This window comes from Borostomias antarcticus (assembly GCF_949987555.1).
Source record: "Borostomias antarcticus genome assembly, chromosome: 24".
NCBI lineage: Eukaryota > Metazoa > Chordata > Actinopteri > Stomiiformes > Stomiidae > Borostomias > Borostomias antarcticus.
Window position 1 is genome coordinate 8,674,809 of NC_140257.1, and position 13,208 is coordinate 8,688,016.

Consider the following 13,208-nt stretch of genomic DNA (forward strand, 5'->3'; position numbering starts at 1 on the left):
GCCAAGTCTGGACACTGAAGCGTAACAGATGTGTGGAAACTCCCCTTTGTCCCACTCAGTAAAAGAGGAACATTTCACCAAAAGGAGTTCATCTGTATTTCATGTTTTAGTACAAGCAAAACTAAAAACACCATCACAATCCTATTTGTGACATTACGTATGTGTATGAATGTTCCTAAACTGGTACATGAAGTATGAATAGTGTGTGTGTGTGTGTGTGTGTGTGTGTGTGTGTGTGTGTGTGTGTGTGTGTGTGTGTGTGTGTGTGTGTGTGTGTGCGTGTGTGTGTTTGAGGTTTGAGGTTTGGTCCTTAATTATTTATACACAAAAGTAACTGTTAAGACTATCTGATTCCTATTACCTTATTCCTGTACCCTATGGTTTTTGTGAACATAATGATTACCAAGTGATTCACTCACAGAATAGAGAGAATGCGGGCCTAATATGTAAGGTCAGGTAAATATTAGTAGCTATAACGTAGGCTATATAAAATATTGGCCGTAGAACATAATCATTCTATGTGGATAAAGTTGATATGTACATATGCGCGTTCTCAGCCTTGCGAGGAAAGCGCGTGAACTCCTCCTCCTAGGTTCAGAGCTCCTCTCTGGTCCTCCTCCGCGCGTCTGGCTTCTTGTGGTGGACTAACTGCAGCGGGGCTCCGGAGTACCGACAGCTCGGCGCATAAGGCTCGAAGGTCCTGGGTTCAGGTTGGAGTGGCTGGTGTATTGCGGGGCCGGGTATTAAGTATTATTATTATATACGGGTATTGGGCCAGTACCACCATGGAGGCTCGCGGGGTTCTCCTCGCGCTGATGTGCGTCGGAGCGCTCTGGGCTGGGGCGCGAGCTCAGCAAAAAAGCCGCAAGTTCACTGGTGAGTGTGTGCAAAACCGTTTACAGACAGCAGTCAAATTCGAAGTTACTAGCTTCTCGTTGTATGTGTATATAAACCTAACGCGAACGGATTTTGCTGTAACAAATGTGAATTTGCCTACGTTTCCATTGTAGCCTACTGTAGCCTAGTATAGGAGAACGCACAGTCTATTGTAAACTATACCACAGTGCTTAGACAGTTCAATTGTAGTCAGATGGCGTCTCATAATTGTCTGACTTTTTATCTGTGCAGATATTTTTTAGTACAGACATGTGTATGGTGGGATTTATTCATTGTCTTTATTTCTGAGCTGGTTTGGTTTGCAAGTTTAATGCACATGTATTAAACACCGTACAGATGCATCTGCAGGTGTGAGAGAGTTCTAGCCTACAGGCGATGAGAACCATACATACCTATATCCGCTTCCTATCCCAGCAGATTCGAAGTTCTGCACTGATGTGATCATTCACAGGTTCCATCTTGTGCTCAGTCGGTAGAGCATGATACATTCGGGGTTGTAGGTTCGAGGCCCCACGTTGGGCGCAGCTAATTGCAGTAGGCTGCACTGTACATGATTCCCATATCATGTACTAACTCTCATGTGCAACATTTATTTTTGTTTTTGAAATGTGGATCGGGCCAGAACCCCAGCCTAGTTCTGTGGAGGCCGACCTCCTAGTGTGACTGACTAGCCTACCTTAATAGTGCAATAGTGCAAATGATTACAGTACAGTCTAAACATGAGCTTTATCTACAAACAGCAGCATGTTGACCATTGGTTAGTGTTGACAATGTGGTTTTTCTGGGCTTTCAGCAGTCTCAGCTGGGCTGAGACTGGCCTGCAGTGATGTGTGGGCCCTTAGCCATAGCCTATAGTCCTCTGGTCGAATGTTCTTCATGTTCCTTCTAGGACAATAAAGTTCTGAATGTAAATTTGAATCTGGATCTGTATATGGATCTGGATCTGTATATGGATCTGGATCTGTATATGGATCAGAATCAGAATCTGAATCTGAATCTGAATCTGGATATGGATCTGAATCTGGATCTGGATCTGAATCTGGATATGGATATGGATATGGATATGGATCTGGATATGGATATGGATATGGATATGGATCTGAATATGACCCCGTTTACACCTGGCATTAAAATGTGTTTTTGGTGATCAGATTGCAATCTGATCGTGCTAAACCACATGAAAATACAGGTGTAAATGCGCCCAAAACGTTTTGAGGACGGATTGCGATCCGATCGGCCAAACCACCTCCGGAGGTGGTCAGGGACGCATTTCGACCACATTTAATAGAAGTGTAAATGGAAATGCGTTTTTAATCCACATATCAACAACGTGGGCGGAAATACGTAGCCGTTGGAACGCGCCGGTTAAAGACCAGCAAGCAGCAGGCTTCCATGGCAGCTAGCAAGAAAGCATTAAAATGGATCCTGGTAAGGTTGGAGTGCAGACTAGACAAAAGTGTCTACTCTCAATTTAGTCAGACGAAAATATTCAAGCACAAACAGGATGTGACGTTCGATTGTCAGCTCGATCGGATCTCAAACGGATCGGGTTGAAGGTAATCGAAACGCATATTAATGCCGGTGTAAATGTAATCAGGCTAAATCATTATCTAGATACAATCTCGATAGGAGACACATTTTAATGCAAGGTGTAACCGGGGTCTCTGATTCTGTGGCCCCTGACCCATGTCATAGTACCTGAACTTGAGCCAACTAGACCATTGGCCAATTGATTGTTTCAACTGATTAATTAACTGTGTGTGTGTGTGTGTGTGTGTGTGTGTGTGTGTGTGTGTGTGTGTGTGTGTGTGTGTGTGTGTGGTTTCAGAGTGTCCTGTTGATCTGTTCTTCGTGCTGGATACATCGGAGAGTGTGGCCCTGAGAGTCAGACCTCCCAACTTCTACATCGACCAGATTAAAAAATTCACCAAGCTCTTCATAGACCAGCTCAACGGCATGTAAGTCACAAAAACACATGTCGTACTTCCAGACGACACATGTAGTACTTTACATGTCGTACTTAGACATAGATATGGGTGGGAGGAGTTATAAACACCGCCCATTGGCTATCTAAATCCAGTCAGTCATCTAGAGTTCATCAACAGAAGTTCAAAATGCTTAATCGTCACATGATTCATGTAGACTTCGGATAGTCCCAATGCACATGTTAATTTGATTCAGATGTGTTGATTATCTCCAGTCTGGTTCTTTGTAATGTCTTACCCTTTAAAAGTGCATCACAAACGGTCTATTCTGCTGCAACTCTACTGCGCTGCTAGTATTTGCTGTTAACTTCTGGTAACACAATCCACCATTGCTGTTATAATAACAAATAAATGAAGGTCCATTGAGTGAGTCATACTCATTTGAATCCAGTACATCCTCAGTATTGGGAGTCATTCTCATTTGAATGTTGTGATGAGTTTTATTCGTGTTGTCAGCTGAAATTTGTGGTCACGGTGGTTTTGTGTTTTGATCTAGGCGCCATCCATGTGACCGCTACCTGACATGGAACTCTGGAGCGCTTCACTACAGTGATGACATCATCCTGGTCCGCCATCTGAGTGACATCGCCACGGAGCGCCAACAGCTGAAAGATGAGATTGACAAGATCAAATACATCGGCAAGGGCACACACACTGACTGTGCCATCAAGAGAGGGCTGGCAGAACTGCTGATAGGGTAACACATGTATACCAACACACACACACACACACACACAAATTAGTAATAAAGTTTGATTGATTGAGTAATAAGTTCATGGTAATCATGTTTGTTAATCATTGTGGTGTGTGTGTGTGTGTGTGTGTGTGTGTGTGTGTGTGTGTGTGCAGGGGCTCCCCCTACCACGAGAATAAGTACATTGTGGTGGTGACCGACGGTCATCCAATCACAGGCTACAAGGAGCCGTGCGGAGGGGTGCAAGAAGCAGCCAACGAGGCCAAACAACATGGGGTTAAAGTGTTCGCTGTTGCCATCTTGCCTGACCAGGAAGTAAGCTACAACACACATTCATCTCAATACACCTCATCCAAAATCTACGCCCAAGCTATGCACCCCCTACAGTATGTACTTCTTAGATTGGTCAGGTGTAAGCAAAAAGCCAGTAATTCCCACCAACCGTTTTGAGCTTGTGTTAACATTTCTCAAATGCAAATTCAAATAAGCTTTATTGGTATGACAGATGAAAAACCTATGTTGCAAAAGCAATACAGAACATTATTAACACTGGCAAATAATAAGAAAGGAATATACAATTAGGCAAATATCAACAATACAATTAAAATCATCCAACAACAATTAAATTTATAATATAACTAAAAGGGCACTCAGAGAGTACAGACCTCTGCCCAATTGATATGTCGTCAGCATTAGGGATCGACAGATGTTTTTTTCAGCGGCGGCGTTAACAATTATTAGAAATCAAGTAGATCAATGACCGATATTTGGAACCGGTATAAATTTGCAATAAAAAAAAAGAAGAAGCATATTTGTTTCTGAATTCTTCTGTGTAGTTTTATACAACACAGGGTGATGAACCCTAAGATGGGACCACAGGTCTCAAGTTTTGTAGTTTTACTTTTTTACCGATCACCGCCTGTCTAGAACCGCTGATACAAACAAGCTCTCAGGTGACACTGCAGAAGCTATCTTGTTGATAGAACACAGTGTGTTCATTCTGAGAACCACAACTCCTGGAGATCACTAGAGGTGTGCCCCAGGGTTCGGTTTTAGCTCCTGTATTGTTCTGTATTTTTATAAATGCAGCGTCTACTGTACTAAAGGCACTGGACCCTGTTTATCATGCCTCTCTACATTTTTGCACAAATGCCAAATCACTCACTCACCTATTGTATCAATTGGTGGGTGGTTGGTCCTCTCTTTATATACGCAGCTTCATTTCATGGTTTTCGTTTACAAAACTCTCATCTGTGAACTCCACCTCTACCTCAGTAGCCTGCTCTCTTGTACTGGTAACCGTTATCAGACACAATCCACTAGGTGGCTGCAACTTAAAGCACCCAGGGCCCTTACAGATCTAGGCAAGTCTGTTTTTTCCTATTGTGGTCCAGAGGCATTGAATATGCATCAAAGTTAACTTGTTGTTTTAGTGCCTCTTGGGGAACTTAAAACTCATGCTCAAAACTCTGTTACTGAGGAGTGTAAATGTTTTTTATAGGCTGGAGCCCAAGCACAAATGAACCGAGGTGAATGGGCAGCAGTGGGCGAACGGCTCTGTGACGCCCCCTCTGGTCAGAGCCGGTGGTTCGGTGCATTCCGGGCTCTCACCCCACAACCCCAATCCAAACCCTCTGTCTGTACCTTCACACGGGGGGCTGGCTTCGGTCAAAGTTTTGTTTTTGACAATGAACGGAGGGAACCCCCCCGTCCAAACCCCGTGTCTCTAGTGCCCTCACATGAGGAGCTGGCTTCATTCAAAGTTTAGTTTTAATCTGTGGACCCGCCCCGTGATTCTGATCTGCGCCAACATTTTATGATTTCTAAGTTGGCCCATGCTACCTACACCCCTCCACCAGGATTCATGAAAATCAGCAGTTTTTGTATAATCCTGCTAACGAACCAATTAACCCACTAATGTACACACGCCAAACATAAAGAAAACATAACCTCCTGGCAGGACTTTCGTCCTGGGCAGAGGTAATAGCATGGGGAGCAGGTTATGTTTTTACAGATGTAGGCACTCAGAAACTTTGCTACAGAATTTGTTTCCCTTAATGTATGACAACAGTCAACATTATTTTGCAGCTAATACTGCACACTGACTTTTCTCTCCACATAGATATGACAGAGATGAATAAACTCAGGATACACTATTTATTTTATACAGAAAATCTCTCTTAAATCTTTACAGTATATTTCTCACAGTTTGGTAATAAGTGAGACTCAACAACTCAACTCCCTGATTACAAAGTGAACACAGCCGGCCTGTGATGGTGTGTTTCTATGGCCAGGTTCTGTCCACTCAGTCTGTAAATTGTCAATGTTTTGTACAGTTTTTCACATTTTTCTCTCTCTCTCTTTGCAGGACACCAGGTTGTCTGTGATCGCTACCGACCAGCACTACAGACAGAACTTCACGGCAGCTGACGACACCCAATCCCCCAAGATTAGAACTATCCGCACCATCATTGACATGATAGTATGTACTCTCTTCTCTTCTCTTCTCTTCTCTTCTCTTCTCTTCTCTTCTCTTCTCTTCTCTTCTCTTCTCTTCTCTTCTCTTCTCTTCTCTTCTCTTCTCTTCTCTCCTCTCCTCTCCTCTCCTCTCCTCTCCTCTCTTCTCTTCTCTTCTCTTCTCTTCTCTTCTCTTCTCTTCTCTTCTCTTCTCTTCTCTTCTCTTCTCTTCTCTTCTCTTCTCTTCTCTTCTCTTCTCCTCTCCTCTCTTCTCCTCTCTCATCCCCTACTTTCCCCTCTTCTCTCCTCTATTCTCTCTAAAGAACACTTACATCATGTTTTCTAACCTCTGCCTTGTCTCTCTTTCTTTTCAGACCAACGAGACTAAGGATGTGGTGAGATAGTGTTGTGTTTGTATATTACTAGCTGTTTGTATACTGTATGTTTAAACTGTACAAACATCTCTATGTACGCATAGCTAATGATAGCCTTGAAACTTACTGAAATATGAACTTGAAATATGTCTCTTCTTTTTTTCAGTGTTGCTCGTTCGACTGCAATGTAAGTAAGCCATAGATTAGGCGCAATCTTATCTGAGTGTACTTCTTGCTCTGAGAATGTCTTCTGAGTGTTGACATCACTGGCTGTGTCCTGTCTTCAGGCCCCAGGAGGTCCCAAAGGATCAGACGGAGAAGACGGCTCCAAGGTGAGATACGGACACGCTCTGCATATAGCAGCATTATTATTGTGTTATTACTGTGTTATTACTGTGTTATTATTGTGTTATTACTGTGTTATTATTGTGTTATTACTGTGTTATTATTGTTATTGTGTTATTACTGTGTTATTATTGTTATTATTGTGTTATTATTGTGTTATTACTGTGTTATTATTGTGTTATTACTGTGTTATTATTGTGTTATTACTGTGTTATTATTGTGTTAAACCTGTCCTTAAACTAACCGACTCTCCGCCTCCTTGTTGTCCGCAGGGAGAGACAGGAAGACAGGGAATGCCAGGCGAGAAGGGAAACATTGGCGACGTGGTGAGCGCCATTAACACACACATAGACACACATACATATACTCACACACACACACACACACATAGACACACACATACGTATATATACTCACACACACACACACACACACACACACACACACACACACACACACAGATAGACACACATACGTATATACTCACACACACACACACACACACACACACATAGACACACACATATGTATATACTCACACACACACACACACACACACAGATAGACACACACATACTTATATACTCACACACACACACACACACACACATAGACACACATACGTATACAGTATACTCACACACACACACACACACATACATAGACACACATACGTATATACTCACACACACACACACATAGACACACATACGTATATAGTCACACACACACACACACACACACACATAGACACACATACGTTTATACTCACACACACACACATAGACACGTATACGTATATACTCACACACACACACACACACACATAGACACACATACGTATATACTCACACACACACACACACACATAAACACACATACGTATATACTCACACACACACACACACATAGACACACATACGTATATACTCACACACACACACACACATAGACACACACATACGTATATACTCACACACACACACACATAGACACACACATACGTATATACTCACACACACACACATAGGCACACACATATAGACACACAGATATACACACACATACACACATAGACACACACATACGTATATACTCACACATACTAGCACTGTAGACACACCCCCTCCCTACAGTGTATCTCTCTCTCTTTCTCTCTCTCTCTCTCTCTCTCTTTCTCACACACACACACACTAATAATGTGAATTGTTCTATTGTGTTTCAGGGACATCAGGGAGACCCTGGCCCACCGGGATACCGTGGCATGAAGGTACGACACACACAGGGGTGCAAAGGCCAGGATGAACTTCAAAATGATGAAGCTGACAGTGAGGATGATGATGATGATGATGATAATGGTGTTGTTTTTGTTTCTAGGGAGACCTAGGTGGAAAGGGAGGCAAGGTAATATCGCAACACAAACACACAGATTACAATTATTATCAGATACTTGATTTATAACGATGTTCAGTATGATCAACTTGAATATTTGATTCATTTGAATATTTTATCAAAGTATTAATCAATTTGAGTCATTGTTGTGGCAATTTGATATGACTGGGTTGCCACAGTAATCACACTTTGTCAATACTTGACCAATCTCCTCTCTGTTTACTGCAGGGTGAAAGAGGACACAGAGGTTTCAAGGTAAGTGTCCCTCTAATTGGTGAATGCCTTGAACTCTCCCCTCTCCTATTCGTGGATGCGCTGAAGTTTTGTTTTTGTTTTTTTTGTTTTTTTTTATGAATATTTTTTCCTTTTATTTTACAAAACATTAAAAACATACATTACAAACAAACATACAGTACACAAGACATTACAGACTAGAAATTAACACACATACAGTACATGGCATACAGTACATACAAGACACATACAAAAAAAGATGCAAAAAATGCAGAACAACATATCTGCACAAAGCAAACAATGGAATAAAAGAAAAATGACCAAAAAGGAGGGGAGGGGGGGGGTGTCCATAAATACTTGAGACAAAAATACCTTGAACATCTTCTTGTTGTAGCTCATTATACAGCATTACACAATGGTTTGCCTCCTGCTGAAAATAAAGGATTGTGCCAAAGAGGGCAAGAAGGGAGAGGTTCCTGTAATTCTGACCCTCTTCTACAATTTTAAAAGAGACCTTAATAATTGGATGGTCAGTTTTAAAGATACTTTGTTAAGATTAGCAATACTTTGTCCCACCAGCCATTCCCAACTCCTATTACATTAGGGTTACCATAACCCCATGCGATAGGATATCTGGCGTTATAAAGTTAATCATATTGGTAAATGTCTGGCACGTCCAGACCACCCTTAAAAGACCACCCTTAAATGTTTCTTCTTTTAGGTTTCTTGTTACTCCACAAAAAGGATGATAACAAAGATTTTAGCTCCTTAAACCAGCTTGATGGTAATTGCAAAGATAGATATAATTGCATTGTAAGACTGACATGATGAATGAAAATCTTGGCAGAATATTTATCTTCAGCACTTCATCCCTCCCCCACAGAGTCATTGGCAAAGAAGACCATCTCTTTACTGTATGTCATCTTTTAGTATTTCATTAGTGGCCAGGCAGCCTCAGCAATGAATCTGAATCTGAATCTTCTTCTTCCTAGGAAGTATGACTTCCCATGCATGAAAAATCACCAAACTTTGCACATGGGTCCTCCCTACATAGCTACCCACCACTCCACCTATAGTTTAACAGCAATGTCTCCACCAATCAGATGTCTCCACCAATCACTGTTGTTGGGAACCCCGCCCCAATAGCAGACCCTAGAACTACAACTGGCTAAATTGACTCTGATTGAGAGGACACCTGTGCCACTGGTTGTTTGACTGGTTTCCACCCGTCTTGTTAGTCTGTGTTTCTCACTTGGTTCAAGCAAGAACATAACCTTCCCTTGGTGTCTGGTTGGGAGGTCAACCCCTGGGTGATGCAGAATAAACATGCTAATGCCTACTCAGTCATTGTACTGTTTGGATTTCAGACACATGATTTTTAAGATTTTAAAATTTAATACATTTTAAGGAGGCCCTCGTGTATTTATCAGTCTCCTTCCTCTTCCTCCTCAAAATGCCCGGTCCCAATCCAGTGCTGCGCAGAAGCTGTAATTACATTAGGTTTCCACACGGATAGTGCATTAGTAGTAGAACAAGTGTTGCAGTTAAAAAGTATTGCATCACACTTACTCCAATTTATTTTGTATCCAGAAAATCTACTAAATATATGTATATGCCTTGGCACTGATGGAATCGACTGCATGGGTTTACTTAATGTTTATAAAATATCATCTGCATATAGCTAGATTTAAAGTCATAGCCATTCCCTCTAGGTTTTGATTGCTGGGTGTGGCACCTGCTAGAGGTTCCAAGGCTAGAACAAAGAGTATTGGTGAGACTGGACAGCCCTGGTGGGTAGATGCTCTGAAGCCTAATGGTTGATCTTTCACTCCTACTCTCTTCCTCATGGTCTTTTCATCTCTCTTCTCTCTGTTCCTCTCTCCTCCTCTGTCTTTGCCCCCCCCCCTCTCTCTCTCTCTCTCTCTCTCTCTCTCTCTCTCTCTCTCTCTCTCTCTCTCTCAGGGAGACAAAGGCCTAAGGGGAACAGATGGAGTTGACGGACGGAAGGTGAGATTTGCATTATACAGTCAAACATAAACATTTTAAAGGATGAGCTTGTGGTTGTGTGTTTACAACAGAGATTATGTATTGATGTATCACTTGTGCTGAGCAGCCTAGATCAATACTCCCTTGTGTGTGTGTGTGTGTGTGTGTGTGTGTGTGTGTATGTTTGTGTGTTTTTGTGTGTGTAATCTTGTGTCTGTTACTCTCTCCTAGGGTGATTCTGGGTTCCCTGGTCTTGGCGGTTGTAAAGGATCTCTGGGGCCAGATGTGAGTACTAAACCCTAATCTGGGACTGAACCCTAATCTGGGACTACAGACAAATCCTAATCTAAACCTCAGGCTTTCACAGAGCCTCAGACTCAAGGGTCTGGATTGCATCCACATCAAACCGTCTTTCACACTCCGTTCCAGTTATCACAATGTTTCATTAGCAACCTGGGCTGGTTGTTTACAGCTGTTTACAGTCAGCCGTAGCGAGTGGGGGTGCTGAACTGTGAGCGTCTAGAGTGCTAACAGTCTCATCTCCAGCCCTCAATCCAGCAGGGGTATTTGGCTCTTTAATCTTAATCTCTAGGTTTACATTCCCTGCTGGCAGCTTGTTTAAAGGAGTCTTCATACTCATGCTGTATACACACATACACACACACATAGCTGTACGCATACTTTCACAAACACACGCACACACACACACCCGCATATGGGTAGAGGCCTCAGGTGTTTTGGTTAAGAGGTTTTGCTGCTTATTTGTGTTCAGGGTTGATGGTGAAAACTCGTCTGTGTGTGTTCTGGCCGCAGGGCTCGCAAGGAGAGCTTGGTCCGAAGGGAGACCCCGGTCCTTACGGGACAAAAGGAGGCCAAGTAAGACGCCGCCTCACACTTGTTTGTTGTTACGGTAATATCGTTGTTGTTTTCTGAGGGGGCGGCAAACACCGTGACACACAACATCAGAATTGAAGGCTGGACGGCAGAAAAGATAGTTCCCACTTCCTGTGACTCAGCGTGCGACGTGTGGGCTTCCTTTCTCAGGGCGACCCTGGGAAGGACGGAGAGCCTGGACGACCGGGAAACTACGGCGCTCTGGGGCTACAGGTACGCGTGAGAGGACTGACCGCGGCGAGGAGAAGGAGGAGGTGGCCAGCGAGCGAGACGCGCTGTGGCTTGAGACGGTTGAGGCGGTTTTAAGCCGTTTTAGAACGAAATGCTGAGTGTTTCACAGCGGCATTGCTAAAGATGGCGTTTTCAGGATTCGGCCTGTCAAAATCTTATGGGAAGACTCGCGACGAGACAGACGTTCTACTAAGGTCTGGTCTTGGCTGTGGGTATGTGAACCCAGCCTTAGATGGAGAGTGTCAGCTCCGGTACGGGTAAGTGGTCTCCAGTGTCTCACGTCGATACACTGTGTTTTGACAGGGCGACCGAGGCCCGCCAGGAGCCAACGGGGACAAGGGAGAGCGGGGCGACGACGTAAGTGACCCCAGGTGACCCCGGCGGAATCACATATCAGGTTCCTGATATGATAGGCTGATTCTGACGTCATCTCTGTGTGTGTTTCAGGGCCTACCAGGACCAGACGGAGTCCGCGGAGAGAGAGTACTTATACATTTACTGTGTGTGTGTGTGTGTGTGCGTGTGTGTGTGTGTGTGTGTGACGTGTGTGTGTGTCTGGGACTGAACCCTAATCCGGGACTGAACCCTAATCTGGGACTAAAGCCAAATCCTAATCTAAACCTCAGGCGTGTGTGTTTGTGTTAACGTTTATCCACCCTCTCCCTCAGGGTGCAGGAGGAGAGAGGGGCGAACTGGGTTCCCGTGGTAACCGAGGCCCAAGAGGAGAGACGGTAAGAGACGAGGAGGATGCTGACGATGCGGAACCCTGGCTCTAGCCCCAGGAAGAGGCCGCTACACCTTTAGACGTAGACCGGTAGTCGGACGCAGGGGAAAATTTCACACAGAAAATCTTGAAATGTTTCTCAATAGACGTAGACCGGTAGATTAGACGTAGACCAGTAATAAATTTCACACAGAAAATCTGTTTCTCACATTCTTTATTAAATGTGATGATTTCTCCATCTGTCCTGACAGGGAGAGCCTGGCCCTCGAGGCGAGCATGGCAGGGAGGGATCCTCAGGCGCGAACGGAGATCAGGTAAGACCGCCCGACCTTCAATAGAACCTCACCTCCCTCACACACAGCATCGACGCCCTTCACTACCGTTCTAATCAAACAGTCCCCTCACCCCAGTTGAGGGAGTGGATACCAGGAGTGTAGAGGTGAGGGGGGAGTTAACGAGGAGAGAAGGAAGCAGTCAGTATCCTAGTCTCCTTAGACCTCGTTTTAAACTTCATAGCTTTTCGTTACTGCCTCCCCAACCGACTGCTGTGTTCACAGCCACCCACTGAAACCTGAACCCACTACTCTTGGATATGTTGGCCTTACATCCGGGGGTAAATCCTCTTGTACGGGCCAGCGGTGAACCGCGATGCTCCATGTGGGCGTGCCCCATTACTGTGGTACTGTTAGAGAACCAACGCCGAGATTCATCCAGTCATCTTTTCTTCTTGGCAGCATCCGTTTTTCCAGTTGGAGTGGGAGTGGTTGTGTGGGTGTGTGGGTGGATGTGTGTGTGTGTGTGTGTGTGTGTGTGTGTGTGTGTGTATGTGTGTGTGCGCATGTGTGTGCGTGCGTGTGTGTATCCGTATGCGTACAGTATGTGTGTGTGTGTGTGTGTGTGCATGAGCGTGCGCGAGCTAGTGCGTGCGTGAGTTTGTGCGCGCGTGCGCGGGGGCATGTTTATGTGGGAGTTAGAAAGTCAGTAGCCTTAATAGG

The 13,208-nt window shown here is 44.1% G+C and overlaps 1 protein-coding gene across 1 annotated transcript in view; it reads left to right on the forward strand.

The window, feature by feature from the left end:
• The first annotated feature begins 762 nt into the window (after nt 1–762).
• Nucleotides 763–13,208, forward strand: part of col6a1 (collagen, type VI, alpha 1) — a 26,704-nt gene continuing 14,258 nt past the window's right edge. The window contains exons 1-20 of the mRNA XM_084458434.1: nt 763–876; nt 2,726–2,855; nt 3,379–3,579; nt 3,732–3,891; nt 5,945–6,058; nt 6,408–6,428; nt 6,574–6,594; nt 6,695–6,739; nt 7,025–7,078; nt 7,978–8,022; nt 8,130–8,156; nt 8,373–8,399; nt 10,341–10,385; nt 10,596–10,649; nt 11,178–11,240; nt 11,409–11,471; nt 11,793–11,846; nt 11,937–11,972; nt 12,158–12,220; nt 12,465–12,527. Of these exons, the coding sequence (XP_084314560.1) occupies nt 786–876; nt 2,726–2,855; nt 3,379–3,579; nt 3,732–3,891; nt 5,945–6,058; nt 6,408–6,428; nt 6,574–6,594; nt 6,695–6,739; nt 7,025–7,078; nt 7,978–8,022; nt 8,130–8,156; nt 8,373–8,399; nt 10,341–10,385; nt 10,596–10,649; nt 11,178–11,240; nt 11,409–11,471; nt 11,793–11,846; nt 11,937–11,972; nt 12,158–12,220; nt 12,465–12,527 (1,377 nt within the window). The 5' untranslated portion in view covers nt 763–785. The remainder of the gene's footprint in view (nt 877–2,725; nt 2,856–3,378; nt 3,580–3,731; nt 3,892–5,944; nt 6,059–6,407; nt 6,429–6,573; nt 6,595–6,694; nt 6,740–7,024; nt 7,079–7,977; nt 8,023–8,129; nt 8,157–8,372; nt 8,400–10,340; nt 10,386–10,595; nt 10,650–11,177; nt 11,241–11,408; nt 11,472–11,792; nt 11,847–11,936; nt 11,973–12,157; nt 12,221–12,464; nt 12,528–13,208) is intronic.